Below are 17,323 nucleotides of genomic sequence, written 5' to 3'. Positions count from 1 at the left end.
GCTCAATCTACTCGAGACTCTCTCAGTCCCTGCACCGTCCCCCTCCCTCTTCTTCCGCGTCTTCTTCCTCCTCCTCTGTTCCCTTCAAGCCTGGTTCCCTTTTATTCGAGGCGAGGTTTCGGGGTTTAACCGATCGGAAAACGCGCTTCTTACCGAGTTACGGAGGAGGAGGAGGAGAGAGAGAGACACTTCTACACGGTCTGTAAACCCTTCTTCCAGATATTTTCGTTCGACGCGCGTTGGTTAAGGCACCGTATGCTCGGCGACGTCCTATTTCCTTCTTGTTTGGAAAGTAGTTACACTGGCACGTGAGGGACGAAAATTGTTCCTCGAATTTAGGCGCCAAGTTTACGAAATTCATGGAGGGAGAAATAAATCGGAGCTCATATTCATCATTCAATTTTTGTTTTGATGACAGGTACACGGTCTATGAAATGACGTGATACAAATTTGCAAAAGATGGAAGATTCGTGAAAGTGTTGAATCGAGAGAGCGTAAAAGAAAAGAAAAAAAGGAGAAGATATGATAAATAACAAATGAAATCTACGATTTGAACAAGTGGCATCAATATTCCAGCTACTCTCGAGGACGAGTATCGGATGCAAATAAAACGATAACGCGACAGGTACACGCGAATTATCGTGGTTACAAGGAATAATGGTGGTACGGATTAAATCTTGGCTTCGAGAGATTTCTTGTGCGACTTGAATGCGAAGTAAATAATCGGTCGTGCTCGTATAATGGCGTATTATATTCGTATATTATTCGATAATCGAGCGCGCGCGCACGATGCATAATGAAGGCATCGTTTCGCATAATTCCGTTGCGCTAGATGTACACAAGATTCGAATCGAATCGAACACTTTAATTGCCGCATAAATACGCCCCACTTCTTCCGCCTGTTTATATCGTTATGCGTATTATTCTTTTTTTTTTTAATTGCATTCCATCATCGAGCGGAATAAATAAAACGGTATAAATGTTAATACATTCGATCCGATTCGTAGATAAATGACGAATAAGAAAATTTTAATTATACTTAAGTTAATAGTGGTAGTAAGTTAATAGCACGGTACAATGTAAAAAATGATAGTCCTTGTTTTATACATTGAATATAAATTTCTATAAAAGTAAAAAAAAAAAGAAAAAAAAATGAAATGTTTAATTCGTATGATGTATGTCTCGTTGTCGAACTTGTTAAGAAGAAATTATTGGGATATTTTTTATCGTGAAATAGACGAATATTTTTTGCTTGATAAACGATCGTTCTTTTTTTTTTATTTTATTTTTTATTATTTTTTTTTTTTTTTTAGAAATCAGGAAAGTTTAGAGAAATTGCATATCGAGATATTTATTTAAAAATTGATCTTCTCCGAGTGACAGTTAATAAATCACGAGGAATATATATTTGTGAGGGATACATGATCAAAATTTGTAGGTGTCCCGGTATTGTAGACGTCGATTTGCCTGTCATCCACGTGCCACATGGAAAAATGCACCTGGCAGATTGAATATCGTTTTCCTATCATTTATCTTCTCCGGATAAATTGACGATTTTGTAAAAAAAATTTGCCAATAACAATTTCACTTATCTCTTATATGAATATTACTCCCCAATGTCAAAGATCAAAGAGGCAAAAATAATATTAATATTATTAAAAATTTCACTTCGTGAATAACGTTATGATAAATTTTTATCGTTAATCCCTTCCTTCTTTTTTTTTTTTTTTTTTTACAAATGAATCGTAGCTAATAATTCAAATTATTTTCAAGGAATATTCAAGAGTCTAAAAGAATCTTTCTCGACCGTCTTTTCGCATTCCGCGATCGAGCCCGCAACTGTCGAGAACGTTAAACGTTAATGCAACACACAAATCGAAAAACAAGCGAAGGAAAAAGAAAGAAAGAAAGAAAGAAAGATCAGTTTCGAGTCGAGCATGTAACAACTATCGAATACTCTTCCAGACTTGAGGGGCGGAAGAATTGGGGCGGGATCAAAAGAAATCGAGGGTTTAATTTCAAAGGGTAGCCGAATCCGCCACTCGAACAGACTCGAATCTCTTCGAAAAGAAACGGTGGAAAACTCGTCGAGTGGATACTTTTATGTGCTTCGAACTTTCGAACGACAGGGGCGGACGATAAACGAGAGTAAATTATATAGATTGTACGAAAGTGATTGTACGGATTAAGAAAGAGATTGCACTAATAACGCAAATATTTTTCAATATTCAGTATCTTCCGAGGAAACAATGTCACACATTTTTAACAAAATTTCTTCTTAATCTTTAAACGACGCAGAGAATCTTCAATTTTTAAACAAAACTTAAACTATCGTTCATCTGATACAAACGAGTTCACCTAACACCATTGATTAACAGCTAAAATTAATCACTTTCAAAATTTCACTTCACAATAAAACTGCTCGAGTGAAAATTTTATTTAAAATTATTTCATTTATTCGTGGTCCGAGTTGATTACGATTTTTCACTCGATGCTTTGAATAATAAATTATCCGATTGATTTTTACCCACCTGTTAGCCTAACCCCTGCATCTTCAGAATTCTCTTTCGAGAAGAATTCTGGATCGAGTAAAAAAACGAAAGGAGAATTTAATAAAATCGGGGATGGTGGAGTGCAGCAAAGAGAAAGAAAGTTGGGAAAAAATATCCCGGGACAAAAGTCGAGCGCGAGCAATTCCGAAGAAGAGGCTATCAAATGAGACACTCGAGATGTCGAGGGCGAAACGACGCGTCACGCGAGTGGCTGTCGATCGCAGGGAAGAAGAGGCTTAATTGGCCGGCGTTTCCCTCGCTCTAGCAAAGGTAGCTTAGGCAACGAGAAATGCTGCAAACAAGGTTTGCTTCGAGGATCGTTCAACCGTTCTCCACGACGACCTCGAGGACCAGAACGGTTCGTGCGCCTGGACAACGTGCTGCCTGCCTCCAGTGTCTTCGTTTCTTTCCACTTATCTGTACCAAACTCGACCGATAATTTCTTTCATCTCCCTCCCCTCCCCCTCCTCCTCCCATCTTACTCGCCTTTCTTTTTATCCGGACTTACGAAACTTGCGCGAAATCACGAAATATTTATTATCATTGAGTAAAGTCAAGTTTCTCTATTTGTACAGAGTTTGATAATATTATCACTTTGGAAAAGTGACGAAAAAGTTTTTTGTCGTTTCGAGTTTCACTTTTTAAACAAAATCGTCCAAAATCGTTGATTTCTCTTTGTATAATTTTTCGGGGAAATATTCGTTTTTTTTTTTTTTTAATTCCATTCCACAAAGGAAGAATCGATTGATATAATTTTTCGATTTCATTTGACGCAACGGAGTGAATTATTAATAATGATAATAATATTTGGAAAATTTATTTTCTCGCGAACGTGATCTTCGTTATGAAGGGTTGACTGGAAGGGTTGGTTGATAAAAATATTACTACTTTCACTCTCCCTTCAGTTTCTAGGCAAGCTCGTCTCGTCGGGAATACGTCTTCCTTCATCCGAGCCGATAATTGGACATAATAGAGGCAATTCGCGGAAAATCGCTTGTAGGAAATGGGTACCGTGACCTCCTCCCATCGGCTGATAACGAGGGAGGATGCGCTCCGCCAACCGGAAGTCAACATTCCAATTCCGTTAGAAAATGCCCCGCCACGGAGGACCCTGGTTTTCTACCCGGAGGAAACAAGCGGTGCCATTTTCTTCCCCTCCTCCCCTCTCTCCCCTCTTTTCACAGTATTTTACAACCCTTTAATATTCTTCCGTTAAATTTCGTAAATAATCGCAAATATTTTAAGAAAGAGCTAAAGTACACATGTTTATCAATTTGATTATTTTACACGTATAACAAAAAATTAATGAACAAAATTTCCTTAAAAGTAATTTAACAGAGATAAAGAGGAAATTAAATATCATTCAAATATCAAATTTCTTATAATTTGTAAAAGAAAAGAAAAACAGAAAATTCAATAATTTATCAAAAATCAAAACATCGTTTTAAAAGATATCGTCTAAAAAAAAAACTACGAATCCAAATAAATAAATAAAACGTAAAGATGAAATGAAAGAAAAAAAAAAAGAAGAAAATCAATGAAAGAAATGAAATTGAAATGAATTTTCAATTACCATATCTGTTGAAAATCGTGGAAGCACAACTATTACGTGGCTGGAACACACAGGTCAAATGCCGCAAAGATCGTGTAGAAATACCTCTGCAAGAGATGCACCGCAATATGCAGTGGCAAACAAGTTCTGACGCGATGCACCGTTCAAACACGCGAGAGGGGTAACCGATCCTGCCCCAATAATAAAAATCAGCTGTCGCATTATTCGTGGAGAGGAGACTCGGTCCAAGAAGAGATTCCCATCGATATCGTCCTGTTTATCCTGTTCCATCCAGCTACGACGAGTCTATCCCGCTTTGTCGTCTCTGCGCTCAATAGGGTTTTCGCTAACGCGATTGAAAATCTGCCCTGAATTCCGACGTATAGTATATGCCACGTGTGAGAAATCGTGATTTTTTTTTTTTGTAATTATACGATCGTACTATTTTAGTTATATTGTATCGCAAAATGACGATAGATGGATAAAAAAAAAATAATATCATTGTCCCTATAAAATTTCGTTAAATTAAATTTTACCTTGATGTAATCCTTCATATACAAATTTGTAATTATATCATTTGTTTTAAATAGTCTAACGTTTATTCTCTTTCTATTTCATTAAAAATTCTTGTTTTTCTAAAGGACAATTTTTATGAATGTTATTTCTATAAGAAGTATTGAAGCTTTCTTCAAATCGAATTTTATAAATATAATATAAATATTCTATATATTTTAAAGATGCAGTAAGAATGTTTTGAGTAGTTATGAGCGATAACCAGACTTTAAAATTTAATCTTTTACGGCCTCAAGTTTGTGGCGTACTAACTTAAAATTCTATCTCTGTAATATTACGTATTTGAATCTTTAATGTTTAATCTCATTTCATAAATGCAAAAGTAGGATTTCTCTTGGAAAAAGAATTTCTGATAGAATTTTATAAACATTTATGCGATAAAATAATGAAATAAAAAGAAATAATTTATTTGGATACATTTTTTTCGAATTTTAGTGAATTATAAAAATAATTTAAAAAGCGTAAAAAGAATTCGAGAATTCTTTCTCTATATTCATATTATATTTTATATAAAATATTTAATAATTACATGAAAAATGATTATTTACATATTTTAATGAAAACGATAGAAATTTGTATAAAATTTTAAATAATTATTTAAATTTAAATATATTAATATTAATAATAATAACTAACATGAAACAAGAATAACATTAATATTGCATTAATATTGCGATATTAATAATTAACTATTTTATTATTTATTTCGCATTTCAAAATTAATAATAAGAAATGTAATGAGAAATTTTATACCATCTAAAACTATAAACTTCTTTTCAATATGATAATTATTTTATATATATATACTTTACGTTTTAAGATTACGTAATCTATTTCAAGGCAATATATTCCAAGAATATAAATATAGGTAAATATTACAATGAAATGAAATTCTTGGAAACATATCGTAGTCACGCAAGAACTTTCTGGTTACATTGTGTTTACATATTTAGTTTTTGTTATTTCTTGTATGGAATGGCCATGAACTAATATTCAAAATATGCCGATTACTTCCATAAAAATAAATGAAAGAAAATATTGCGTATATATAATCGAATCATAATATATATTAAAATTTTTAATTTCAACCTTATATTAATTCAGTATTAAAACAAAATGAAAATTATTATTATAGGTTTTCAATTACAATAAAACAAATCGATAAATATTAAAAATATAATCTAACCTAACAACGTAACATTCGAAGATCAATTAACAATTAACGTGCAATATACTAAATGCAATTATCACGTACCATATGAATGAATAATCATAAAAATATATATTAACGATGAGAAATGTTATGAACAATGATATATGTTATAAACAAGACAAGTAATATCCTATAGTCACGCCACGACACATTGCATAGATACAACAATACTGCCATATTGAAATATCGATCCACATATCGAAACAATCGATACGAAACTTCGTATCTTCCATAGATCCAGTTATAACATTTTAAAATTAAATGAAACGCGATTAATTAAGAATAAAATAAGCACTCACTTGTGCAGACAAAACATCCAATAAGAATCTAAATCGCTTTTTATTACTTTGCATTTTACTTTGCATTTTACTTTGCAGATTGTTGCGCATGCTTATGGATCGTTTAAACATTGACAGGAGATAGAAGACACAAGATAGAAATAACGCGAGAACACGTGTCAAGTGAAAGAATACGTGAAATTGTTATTCTCCACGATCACGTTAAACCACGACGCGATTTCTCCATTACGACACATTCGAAATACGATGATAAGCAAAACTGAACGCGCGAAGAAAGTAACAATGACGCGATGTGCCGGTCGATGTCACGTTGACGTTCGGGCATCTCCGTCGTTGCTCGACTTTTCTCGGGTAAGACGCGCTTGATATTTAGTAGTGGGGGATCTAGTGTCGCTCTTTAGATATAATTTCGCGCAAAAAATGAATTGCTATAAATACGTATTATTCTTATATTTTTATAATTCATGTTAAGAACAGAGATGTACTTATATTTTTCTTTTAAATATTTTATTTTCATTTTAGTATAATAATTATATATATATATATATGTTTAGTAATTTATCATAAATTATATATATTTTCATATTTGCGTGGAGATAAAATATAATTTCTGTTTGTTTTGCGATATTAACGGAGGCACGGAAATATTTATTAAATTTTGTATAATAATGTATAAATAAGATTTATTCTATTTTAGTTTATTCATTTGAATTACTACCTATAATATTTTCTAAATTAAAGAAATATGAATTATTTTCGCATTATTTTTTTCCGATATTACAATGAAAATGTATGAGAAGAAAATATTTGAAAACAGGGCGCACGTGCCAGGACGCAACAGGCGACACTATACTCGCATCCCCATTAGAATTCCAAGTAGGTTCCCTCCTCTTTTTCTCTTTCCTTTCGTTGGCGTAACTTCCGCCCTTCGGGCATGTTTTCACCCTCGATCGCAAACAGGGAACCCAGATTCTTTTCTTTGAAAACGAACCAGAGTGCAAGTCAAAACCAGATTTGGGTCGCTTTCTCGCGATAAATGCACTCGAGTGAATCTGTAGAGTACATAAAGGCGAGTACTCATTGTGATAATGCTTTTTGAACAGATATTAGATATTTTTCTTATTCAAATATCCATTTACTAAGTTTTTTGAAAGTCTATTGAAATTTTGAAAGAATTATTATTATTCTATCCGAATTTATTAATAACTTAAAAAATTTATAGAATTTCCAAGATCCTTTTACTTATTGTATCATTAATAATATTATGCTTTTAATTTCAAAAAATATTACACTATGAAAATTATAAAATATCTATGCAAAAAACATTAACTTATTACGACAACCAGTCTCGACAAATTTATAACATAATTAATCCTCCAGCAAAATATATATATTTCCAATTTCCAATAGAATCTAATGTCATCACCAATCTAAAAGTACACGATAAATCAACCCTTTTCCACGTAAGAGAAACAGAGAGAGAGAGAGAGAGAGAAAGAAAGAAACAGAAAAAGAATCGACGTCTATCAATTATCCAGACAAATCAGAAACATCATGGACAAAGCGTCAAAAAAAAGAGGAAAGGAACAAAAAAAGGGACACGAAAAAAAAAAAAGAAAAAGGAACAATACGCGAAGCAACGAATGCAAAAGTGCTCAGCTATCGCGGTTGATCTCTCGTCCAATCGAATTAATTGCGATCCACGAGGAGGGTGGATGGAACACAGATGCAACGATCCGTGACGAGGAAAAGTCACGTTACACAGGGAATGAGAGTCGAAGAAAAATCGAGCGTGGCTCGTCTTTCGTTTTTCAATTATCCGCGGTAAAGGATATCGACGATTCTATAAATGAACACCGATCACGGCGAAGACTGATGGACGTAACGGCGGGGAAAAAAGCAAAGGAGGCTGCTGTTCGTTTAATTGGTCGCCACCCTTTTTCCGAAGGAATCGCTCCAAGACGAATGAGAAATGGGGTGAAAAAGGTGGATCGAACCGAAGGAAAAAGGGTGCAGGAAAGGGAAAAAAAGGATATCGAAAGATGGAAAGGTGTATATTCGTCGTTCCGCGCGCAAAAAAATTTTTATGAAAATGAAAATGGATATTAATAAAAATTAATAAAAGTGGTAGTAGTGATGGGAAAAGTTTTTTTTTTTTTGGAAAATTGCTTTTAACCGTAAAAAACTATTCGATCGAGGAGAACTTGGGGATTTTTAATTAGAAGAATTTTTATTTGATGATGGGAAAAATTGATTAGCTTGTTAAATTTTATTCGGTTCGAATAGAATTCGAATGGGGATTTTTGGAGAGGAGATATGTAGCTTTTTTTTATGTTCAATTATGAGCTTTCCATTAAGAATAATTTTTTATGCGAATATTGGGGATGGAATGTAATCTCATCCCTTAATTTTATATTCCGTTTGGAAAGTGCGGTTCAATTATTTAAAAAATATAATTTTACACATCGAACGGAGAAATTTTTTAGGAAACAATTACAGTAGAAAATTGTACATGATAATAGGCTAATTTAAATCTGCGAGTATTCAAAAATGAGGGAAAGATTCAACTTTTTTTTCAATACAAGCTTAACCAATCGATTGTATAATATTAAAACAAAATTCAATATAAAACCTTTCAGCATAAAGCATTTAATATCTTCCAATATAATAACTGACTATATCCAATTACGTCGAAAAAAATAAAAATACAAATCTACTCGATCTTCGCTTCTCCTATGAACAATATTCTTCCGAATATTGTATTCCCATTCCGTCTCTCATTATTCAAATTATCCTCGCGATCCTCCGTGTAAGGCAAAAAAAAGTTTTACGAATTAAAATACCACGAATCAATAGCTTCGAATTAACCACCATGAAAATTACTTCGATATTCCCAAAATGTCAAAAATTAATAAAAATAATAACTCTCTTTCTCACAGATTGAATCTCATCGTATCGATAACGCATCGATAAAAAATATAGAACAGAAGAAAACAAATTCTACCATAAATATACGAATAATTCTATTCAGAAAATTTCCCAACTATTTTCCCTTTGGCTCAGGACAGCAAGGACTCGCAGATCGAGAACCACTGCCCAGGAAAGATTCGCATCGTGCCGGTATTATTACAAAGCGACGCATTAAACTACACGATATTTTACTTTTATCTCGATTTCCCCTAATAAAATAGCCAGCCTTCCCTTCCGTACTCGTGCCCGTATGCGCTCGTGTAAATGCCAGTCGCTACCATTTTTCATCCCTCCGACACGTCCCCTTTAGACTCGCGTTTCGATCTCTCGATGAATACACACACACGCACACGCACACATCCTGTGTATCGATTTCGATAGTTCATTCGACCTTTTTATATACGTATATATCTCCACCCTTCCACGATCTCGCTGCACTCGGTTGCTACATTTTCAATACCACCCTCGCGATTCGTAGCAGAGGCAATCCACGATTCCTCGTTCGGCCGACTGGTTTACACGATCAACCGTGGTACGATGGAGGAAGGGATGAAAGACAGGAAGGAGGGGGGGAAAAAAAAAGACAGAAAAGAAGAAGCGCAACACTTTATTTGAATGGATTGCGCTACAGAGCTATGCATGAAAGGATAATTTAGAGGCTGAGAAGAATCGAGTTTCTTTCTCTCGGGAATAATAAGTGATTTTTTGAAGGGAATTTTACACGTAATGTAATATTGAATATTTAGTTGAAGTGAAATATTTTATAATTGCTCGTAGAAATTGGATATCTAAATTATTTTATCTTAAAGTATATATATATTCATAATTTTATATTTCTAGAATTCGAATGATTAAATGAACAAGCATTAACGAACACAATTATCTGAATTGTATCCCATATTTTTCAAAGTTTATAAATTATGAGAAAAAATTTGTAAAATTTCAAACGATCATACGTACGTATGATTCTTGTTTTTGATACGTTCATTTATCACAGTATATATCATCAGTATATACTGTGATATATTCGATGATATAAGATAAAGGATAAATTAATCCGATAAAAACTGTTAGGCATCTTTTTTCCCTCGAATGGATCGAATTACACTGTTATTACAATCACAATTGATCCTCTTTTGTGAGACTATTTTCAATTTATTATTTTTTATTTCCCCCCTGCAATATCGATAGATCGAGACAGAGGATAGTCTATTCGGTTTTTTGCTCGATAGAGAGTTATTACCGCCTTTGTTTCGTTGAATGCAGCCGAACTTACTGTCGTTTGTCCTAGGTTCCTCTGCAATACCGGGCTTTTGTTTTATTTTATTTTATTTTATTTTTTCCTTCTTTCCTTTTTTTTTTTTTTTTTTTTTTGGTTTCCTGTAGGTGAACCGGATTTTCAATTGTTTTACAAGTTGCTAGGTAACAGCAAAAGGCAATTGTCTCATTGAATTTTTAACTTCAATTTTTTAGCTAGAAGCACCCTTCTGTTCTTTTGGAGATCTCATTATCTGAATTTTGTTCTGGTTAAGCAATTGCACAATTCTTTCCACATTTCGATATATGAATCTAATTACAATTGTTACGCGATATTATAAAAATTGATTTATATATTTAACGATTTTTAAAACTTTTTAATTATAAAGTGTTCTACGCTGGCAAAAAATATAAAATTTGGGGGATAATTTTATACAACCTCTCTCTCTCCCTTAAAACATTTTATCCCTAGTTTTCATCCCTTATAATTTACATTCACAAAAAATGGTTAGAATAGAACAAAACGTAAAATTTAGTGAACTATTTTATGTAGAATATTTCATCTCTAACATTTTCATCCTTTATAATCTACATTTACAAAAAAAAAATGATAAAATTCATTTAAAATGAAGCGAAAACATAAAATTTAGCGAACTATAAAATCTCTTCCTTAGAATATTTTCATGAAAAATCAAAATTTACACCTTTAGTGCATCATAGTTTTGAAAATTCAAAATTTTTCTCACTCTTGCATTCAACAAAAGACTCAAATTGAGTAAACTCAAAGTTGCTCGAGTTTCTTGCGTTCGATTTTGTTTCGTTTCTTTAAACATTATTGCCCCAAGAATTAATTGATGTTAAAAAATTAATGTACAGAAATTTAATTTCCATCCATCGAGATTGACGCAATAATTTTAATCAAAATATAATCGAACGAATTGAAGGAAACGCGAAAAAGTATGCGTGGCTTCCGTTGTGCAGATAAAGGACGACAGGCAACGTTGCGATTGGCGGGAGAATTCAAGCTGGAGAACGAATCATGAAATTCTGTCGGCGAGGGCAACTTCCGTCACTGTCAGATCTTTTGACGTGTGCTTATCAGTCGTGGATTTTCGCGTCAAACGTGCAGACGGATCCGTGCTCGTCGAATCGACGAACGGCGAGGCAACCCGGGCATTTTCCGGACATTTGAGGGGCCCACTTGAAAAATTCCAAAGCGACGCGTGGAAACCCGCTTAAGGAACGATCGAAATGTATAAATTCCAGGCAGAAAGAGCGGAGCGAAATGTCGGGGAAGAATTATCATATAGAGAAATTCTGATTTATCCTCTCCGAATAATACATCAAACTGCCTTTTCTTTCTTATTATTATTATTATCATCGTAAATTTGTATCGTTGAACAGACGTACGATCAAACCTTTCCAATCTGGATATTCCAAGCAAAAATGTACGCGTATAATAAACTTGGCGAATCATCGGGCATAAAAGCATCGAGAGCATAATACGCTTTACGATATTTGAAAAAAAAATAAAGCAAGCTTTTCCCATTTCTTTGGTCGCGCGGATAAAAATTTTTGTAAAAAATCTACGCGTTCAACGTTCGTTCGTTCGTTTCGATCATTCGCGTCGGCTCGAAAAAAATACGATTCGCGAGGGAAAAGTTAGGCAAAAACGAGAGAAAAAAAAGAAGAAGCAGAAATATAAAAAGAATTAAATGCAAAACAAATCGGCGGAGTTCGGGGATCGCGTACTTCCTCTTCCTTAACAAATAAACCGTCCATTGATGCGCAAAAACATATCAAAGCTCGAAAAACTTGATTCTAAATTTCTCTTTGTAACTCCATCGGAGGTAACAGGTATTATCCTTTTCCCAGAGAACACAGAGAGGAACGAGAGAGAGAGAGAGAGAGCAGTGTTCGCCCCGGTTCCATCGGTTCTTTCTGCACATATATTCGATAAATTTCCGGCGAATAATAACAATAAACGGATACACGAAACGCACGGTTCCGTTCGAACCGTGTTGCCTCCACTCTGCTATATACCTCTCCCGTTTTTCGTTCTCGCCCCATTGTTTTCGCAAAACAGAGGGCAAACGTCAAATGTGAAAACAATTCGCCCGCTAATAGGAACAATTGGAACAATGCAGGCGTCGTTAAACTTTATTTACACACGGCGAGCTGGCGGATAAAAAAGAAGAGGAAAAAAGGAAGAAGCGAAATGGGAAATGCTTCACAACGTCCATTTCGAGAGAGAGAGGAGGAAAAATGTAAAATTTGAATCCCGATCAAAGAACGACCACATCCTTCGCGGAAGACGGGAGCAAATTTTCGAAAAATCATGAAGGAACGAAATTGATAGATCTTTCAGGAAAGAAGGAGTAATTATACGCACATTGATAGGGGAAATGTATTTCCTTGATGAAGCATCGAGCTTTCAATACAAATCCAACGTGGATCTAAGTTGAATGGTTTCTCATTGGTTGCAAGTAGCGGCAACAACGGGGATGGGGATATAATCGTCCCTAATGCGCTTCCTCTGTCAACTATTTTTCCTCGAAAAATGCGTTGTCACGCGAGTCCAATAAGCAGTAATTGAACGACGAAAGGCACACGGGAGGATTGCGATACAGCCGTGTTTTACTCGTCGTCATCCTCGACGAGGAACCGCGCGCTCTTGTTTACGAGGCTTTGTCCGCTACGTCAAAGAGGGCCGTAATCGTAAAACTGTATCGAAGGATAATCGCTAAATCGAGGAGTAGAAGAGTGGTAGATCCACTCGCAACCATTTTAACGGAAAGTAAAAGATCAAAGGTTTCAATGCCAGAAGTTATTTACACAATAATTTAACGTTAAAAAATATATATATATATAAATCTGGTAATCTTTGGAGAGTTGGATGAGTAATTCAATTTCTGGTTTCGCCATCAATTTCCATTTAAGGCATTAATAAACAGTTTTTGGAAGTGAAAGAGAAGAAATTCAAAATTTCTATCGGATTCCCTTTCTCATGAATGCACAAAGATCTATTATTTTACGTAAAACGAAACGGAAAAAAAAGAAGAAGAAAGTTTATCGATAATTTTAATGATTTAATTTTAAAAGAATTTATCTATAATTATAGGAATATTCTGTTACACGAATATCTTCAATTATTCATTACAGAAATACTATTGTCCAGAACTGTCAGAGGACTCGCCAGCACGTATGCGCCTACGATGAATTCCTCTGGCGACGAAAAGGTGCCAATAGGCGAAGTTGATAGGGGCGAGGGGTTAATAAATTGGCCGACGGCCCGATAGAGGGGTCTTGCCAGTTTTATGGAAAGGGTGTAGAACCGTAGGATGGACAGTCGGCTTGGAAATACCGGTTATTGATGAACCGTGCCAACCCCCTCCCTGCCCGGTCGCGTCTGCACACCACGATACAATGGCGTACGCTGCGTCTATAACGCGTTTAGACACGGTGCATCCCTCTCCCACCCCTCATGACATGATTAATCGTGGGCCTCTGTTATCTCCTACGAACGACAACCGTCCGGAAAACGGAGGAAAACGAAGGGTGGAGGGGCGTTACTCCTAAGGGATGAAACAGAAATTTGTTTGCTTTTTTTTCCTGTATTTTTCTGTTTCTTTTTTTTTTTTTTATATATGTTTAAAGAAAAAAATAAAGGAATCTCTGAACGAAGCGAAACAAAAATTTGTTCGTCGTCCTTTGTCGCTTATTTCCAATGTTCTTTTCTTCTTGATTGTTTGATCGATTGTGTAAATAATGTAAAAATATTCATTATTTTTTAATCTATCTCATTTAAACAGATATTTTCGGATCTTTAGAAGAAAAGACAAAAATTATCGAGGTTTCGACTTGTTTCTCCTCAAAGTGGCATGACTTGAAAGCTAGTGTACGATTGTTTATGTAAAGAGGAGGGATAAATGGGGGTGAATAGTGATGTGGAATAGGTGATGTGGTCAAGGTTACATCGTAATAATGGAATTTCTAGGCGAGCGAATTGAGTTTCTGCGACTGGGGGGTGGTTAATGGGAATATACAGGGGAAACGAGAGTTAATCGTGAACTTCTGTTTCTGTTGGATGGTTGGATACCCGTTGTGAGTAAGGAAGGGATATATAAATTCTCGATCGAAGTAGGAATCAGGAAATTAAGAACGAATTTAAGAGATGTCTTAATGCAATAATTCGTGCCGAATCAAAATTTTGCCTCGATAATTCCGATCTTTGCGGAATATTATTTAGAAACAGGCGTAAAATGAGATCACAAAAAAAAAATCATTTATCGAAACACACGTAAAACTCTTAATCGATCTCAAGAATTTTTCTTCGAAATCTCGATAACGATCGAGCCAAGTCGATTCGAGGTTTACCAACCCCTTAACGAAGGAAAACGCGAATAATCGAGTCGAGATGATTCGAGCCAACGTTCATAAATCGCCAATGACACTTTTCGATGGGAAAAGTAACGAGACGAATTGAAAACTCTCCCGATAACTGATCGATCGAACTGATATTTATTTTGCCTGTTTAATACGTTTAATACGAGTTCCATCGACTCGTGGCAAATACGAGTCGCGATGATCCTTCCTCTTCCCCTCCCTTCCTGTTGAAGGAGAGTCGAAATATGGTTGAAATACGATTCGTTTCGTTCGAGATTTTCTGCGTGCAAATTTTCTACGTTGGCCTGAAAAGTCATCGAGAAAGCCACAATGGATGTTTGAAAGATCAATCAGCAAGATATTACACGTATCTCATAAGGATCTTTCCATTAATTAATTTTTATCCATTGATAATATATCCATAGTTTTATTCTTAAGTTTATTCTGATGGTAAAATTAGAAAGCGAAAGATTATCAATTGCATTAGAGCGTGAGAATATCCCTTTGAAATTGTAAATGTTATACACAGTTGTGAATAATTATAAATAATTCGTTTCCTGCCAAATAGATCAAAATGTGAGATTTTCTCGACTTTCGTTTAATCTTATACTGTTACTTCGAAAATTGTATAGTTTTCATATAAAAGAATAGAAAATTTCCGCTTAAACCTTTAACCTTTAATTAAGAGAAAAATTCGAATCGAAGAAAACTTGGGAAACTGAAAATGAATCATCCTTTTCGAAGCGTCTACGCTCCGAAGAATAACGCAAGCTGTTCGACTACGATATACATATCGATCCATCGTCCAAAATTTTGTGTTGGCCAGTTTCGAGGAGGAGGCGCAAATTAGAAACCGTAACTCGAAACGGGAAGGGCGCTTAGGAGAAACAGAGAAGGGGTTGGAAAGCGTCAAAAGCACCCCCGAGGGTACACTTGCTGGTCGCATGGTTAATATAGGGTTATATTTGCCCACGAATCCAAACATATGTAAGGGAAACTTTCGAAATACCCGCTCAGCCTGTTGGAGAGGAGCTTCCACTCGAAACTCGACTACGAAATTCGAGCAAACGCAAACATCCCTCGATTCCGATTCCGGGAACGATCGATGTTAAGAAGCGGAGATAAGAACGGTGGAGATTAAACGAAGAATCCGAGGAGAAAGGAATATGAAAGTGCGCGAGATTTTAAAAGATTTTAATTCTTCTTTCCTGGAGTTATCAGTTTCGATACGAGATTTTAATTATATATTTCGAAGATATAAAATGTTCGGAGAGCAAGATATCCGTGCATCCGTCGTTTCACGGAACATTGGCCGTCTTAATCCCCTTTGATTATCACCCGCGGAATATTTTACAAGAAATGGCGTATTGTCGTAAAACTCGCCGCAATATCGTGACATTGAAGTTTCGGTTTAATATCTCGCAAACGTTGGAAGTACATGGATGGAAATGAACGAATGGTTAGATGGATAATTTGAAGGAGACTGAAAAACTTTCTTTAATACAATCTTACGAATATTTAAAGTCACGAAAAAAATTAAACGTCCGTTTAACATCAAAAAAGATATCTTCTTCAAAAATCAAAGATATATTCTTAAAAATATTCGAATCAAAACTTCAAAACTCGAGGCTAAACCGTCGGAGAATAGTAATAAAAGGAAAAAAAAAACTTCCTCTCCAAAACTTTCACCGACAGATCCTTATCAAATTCTTCGACATCGAGAGGATGTATACGTTTCTTGTTCTCGAGCTATCGCAATAAAAGAATGGAGGAAACGAAAACACGCGATCGAGCCTGATCCGACGATAGGTCAGGGCGATAGGGAATTTTTAAAACGCGAGGGGGGATAGTCGTCGAAGGTTAAAGCGGCAAAGTTTCGACCGTTCGCAGGGCTTATTTATTCCGGACAGGGTTGTTTAACGCGGAACCGTTTCCCTTATTTTTACACCCACCACCATTACGAAGCTCGCCTCGCTTCTCTACGCAACGTCCAATTTTTTTACGGCCACGCCTTCCCGCCTTTACGAGCACCAATATCTTTTTATCGCCGCGGTTCGCGCTGCTAACCAGCTCCCTCTTCGTTTCGGTTCCGAAGCACCAACCGTTTAAATCTTAATCACCGACTTCAATTCCGACGCCATTTTCCACGTCTCCTTCTAACCGGTTCTAACTCGGCGATGCCCTCTGGCGAGCGAGCGCTTTCGAGCCAGCGTTCAAGCGTCCATTTTCACTCTTGCGATTTTCCATCGTGAATAGGAGGGGAAGAAGAGTGGAGGAGAAGGGGTTAATTGCCGTTTGTTTGTTGAAATTTTTGAAAGGGATAATTTTCGAGGAATATGAAATGATTAAGATGGGAGAACGTGATTGATTTAAGGTTTGAAAATTGTGAATAAGCGAGTAATTTTTGAATTGGAATGTTTCCTCATATATTGAAATATTTATATAAAGTTTATCACGATAAATTTTAATGAACTAAACGGAGAAGATATTTTCAGTAATTTCCTGAAGTGAAACGAGTACT

At 35.4% G+C, this 17,323-nt stretch overlaps 1 protein-coding gene across 32 annotated transcripts in view; it reads right to left on the bottom strand.

The window, feature by feature from the left end:
• Positions 1–17,323, bottom strand: part of LOC108002604 (polypyrimidine tract-binding protein 2) — a 429,375-nt gene that overhangs the window by 99,638 nt on the left and 312,414 nt on the right. The window contains exon 1 of one of the 32 annotated variants that reach the window (XM_062078855.1): positions 6,190–6,445. The exons of 29 other annotated variants lie outside the window; for them this stretch is intronic. In XM_062078855.1, coding sequence (XP_061934839.1) covers positions 6,190–6,300 — 111 coding nt within the window. In that variant the 5' untranslated portion in view covers positions 6,301–6,445. Of the gene's footprint in view, positions 1–4,125; positions 4,451–5,932; positions 5,952–6,189; positions 6,446–17,323 lie in introns of those variants that run through there. 2 more of the 32 variants (XM_062078864.1, XM_062078863.1) reach the window with 2 other exon arrangements.

This window comes from Apis cerana, linkage group LG8, assembly GCF_029169275.1.
Source record: "Apis cerana isolate GH-2021 linkage group LG8, AcerK_1.0, whole genome shotgun sequence".
Taxonomy (NCBI): Eukaryota; Metazoa; Arthropoda; class Insecta; order Hymenoptera; family Apidae; genus Apis; species Apis cerana.
Note: the sequence above shows the minus strand (reverse complement) of the source record. Positions and strands in the feature narration are given on the sequence as shown.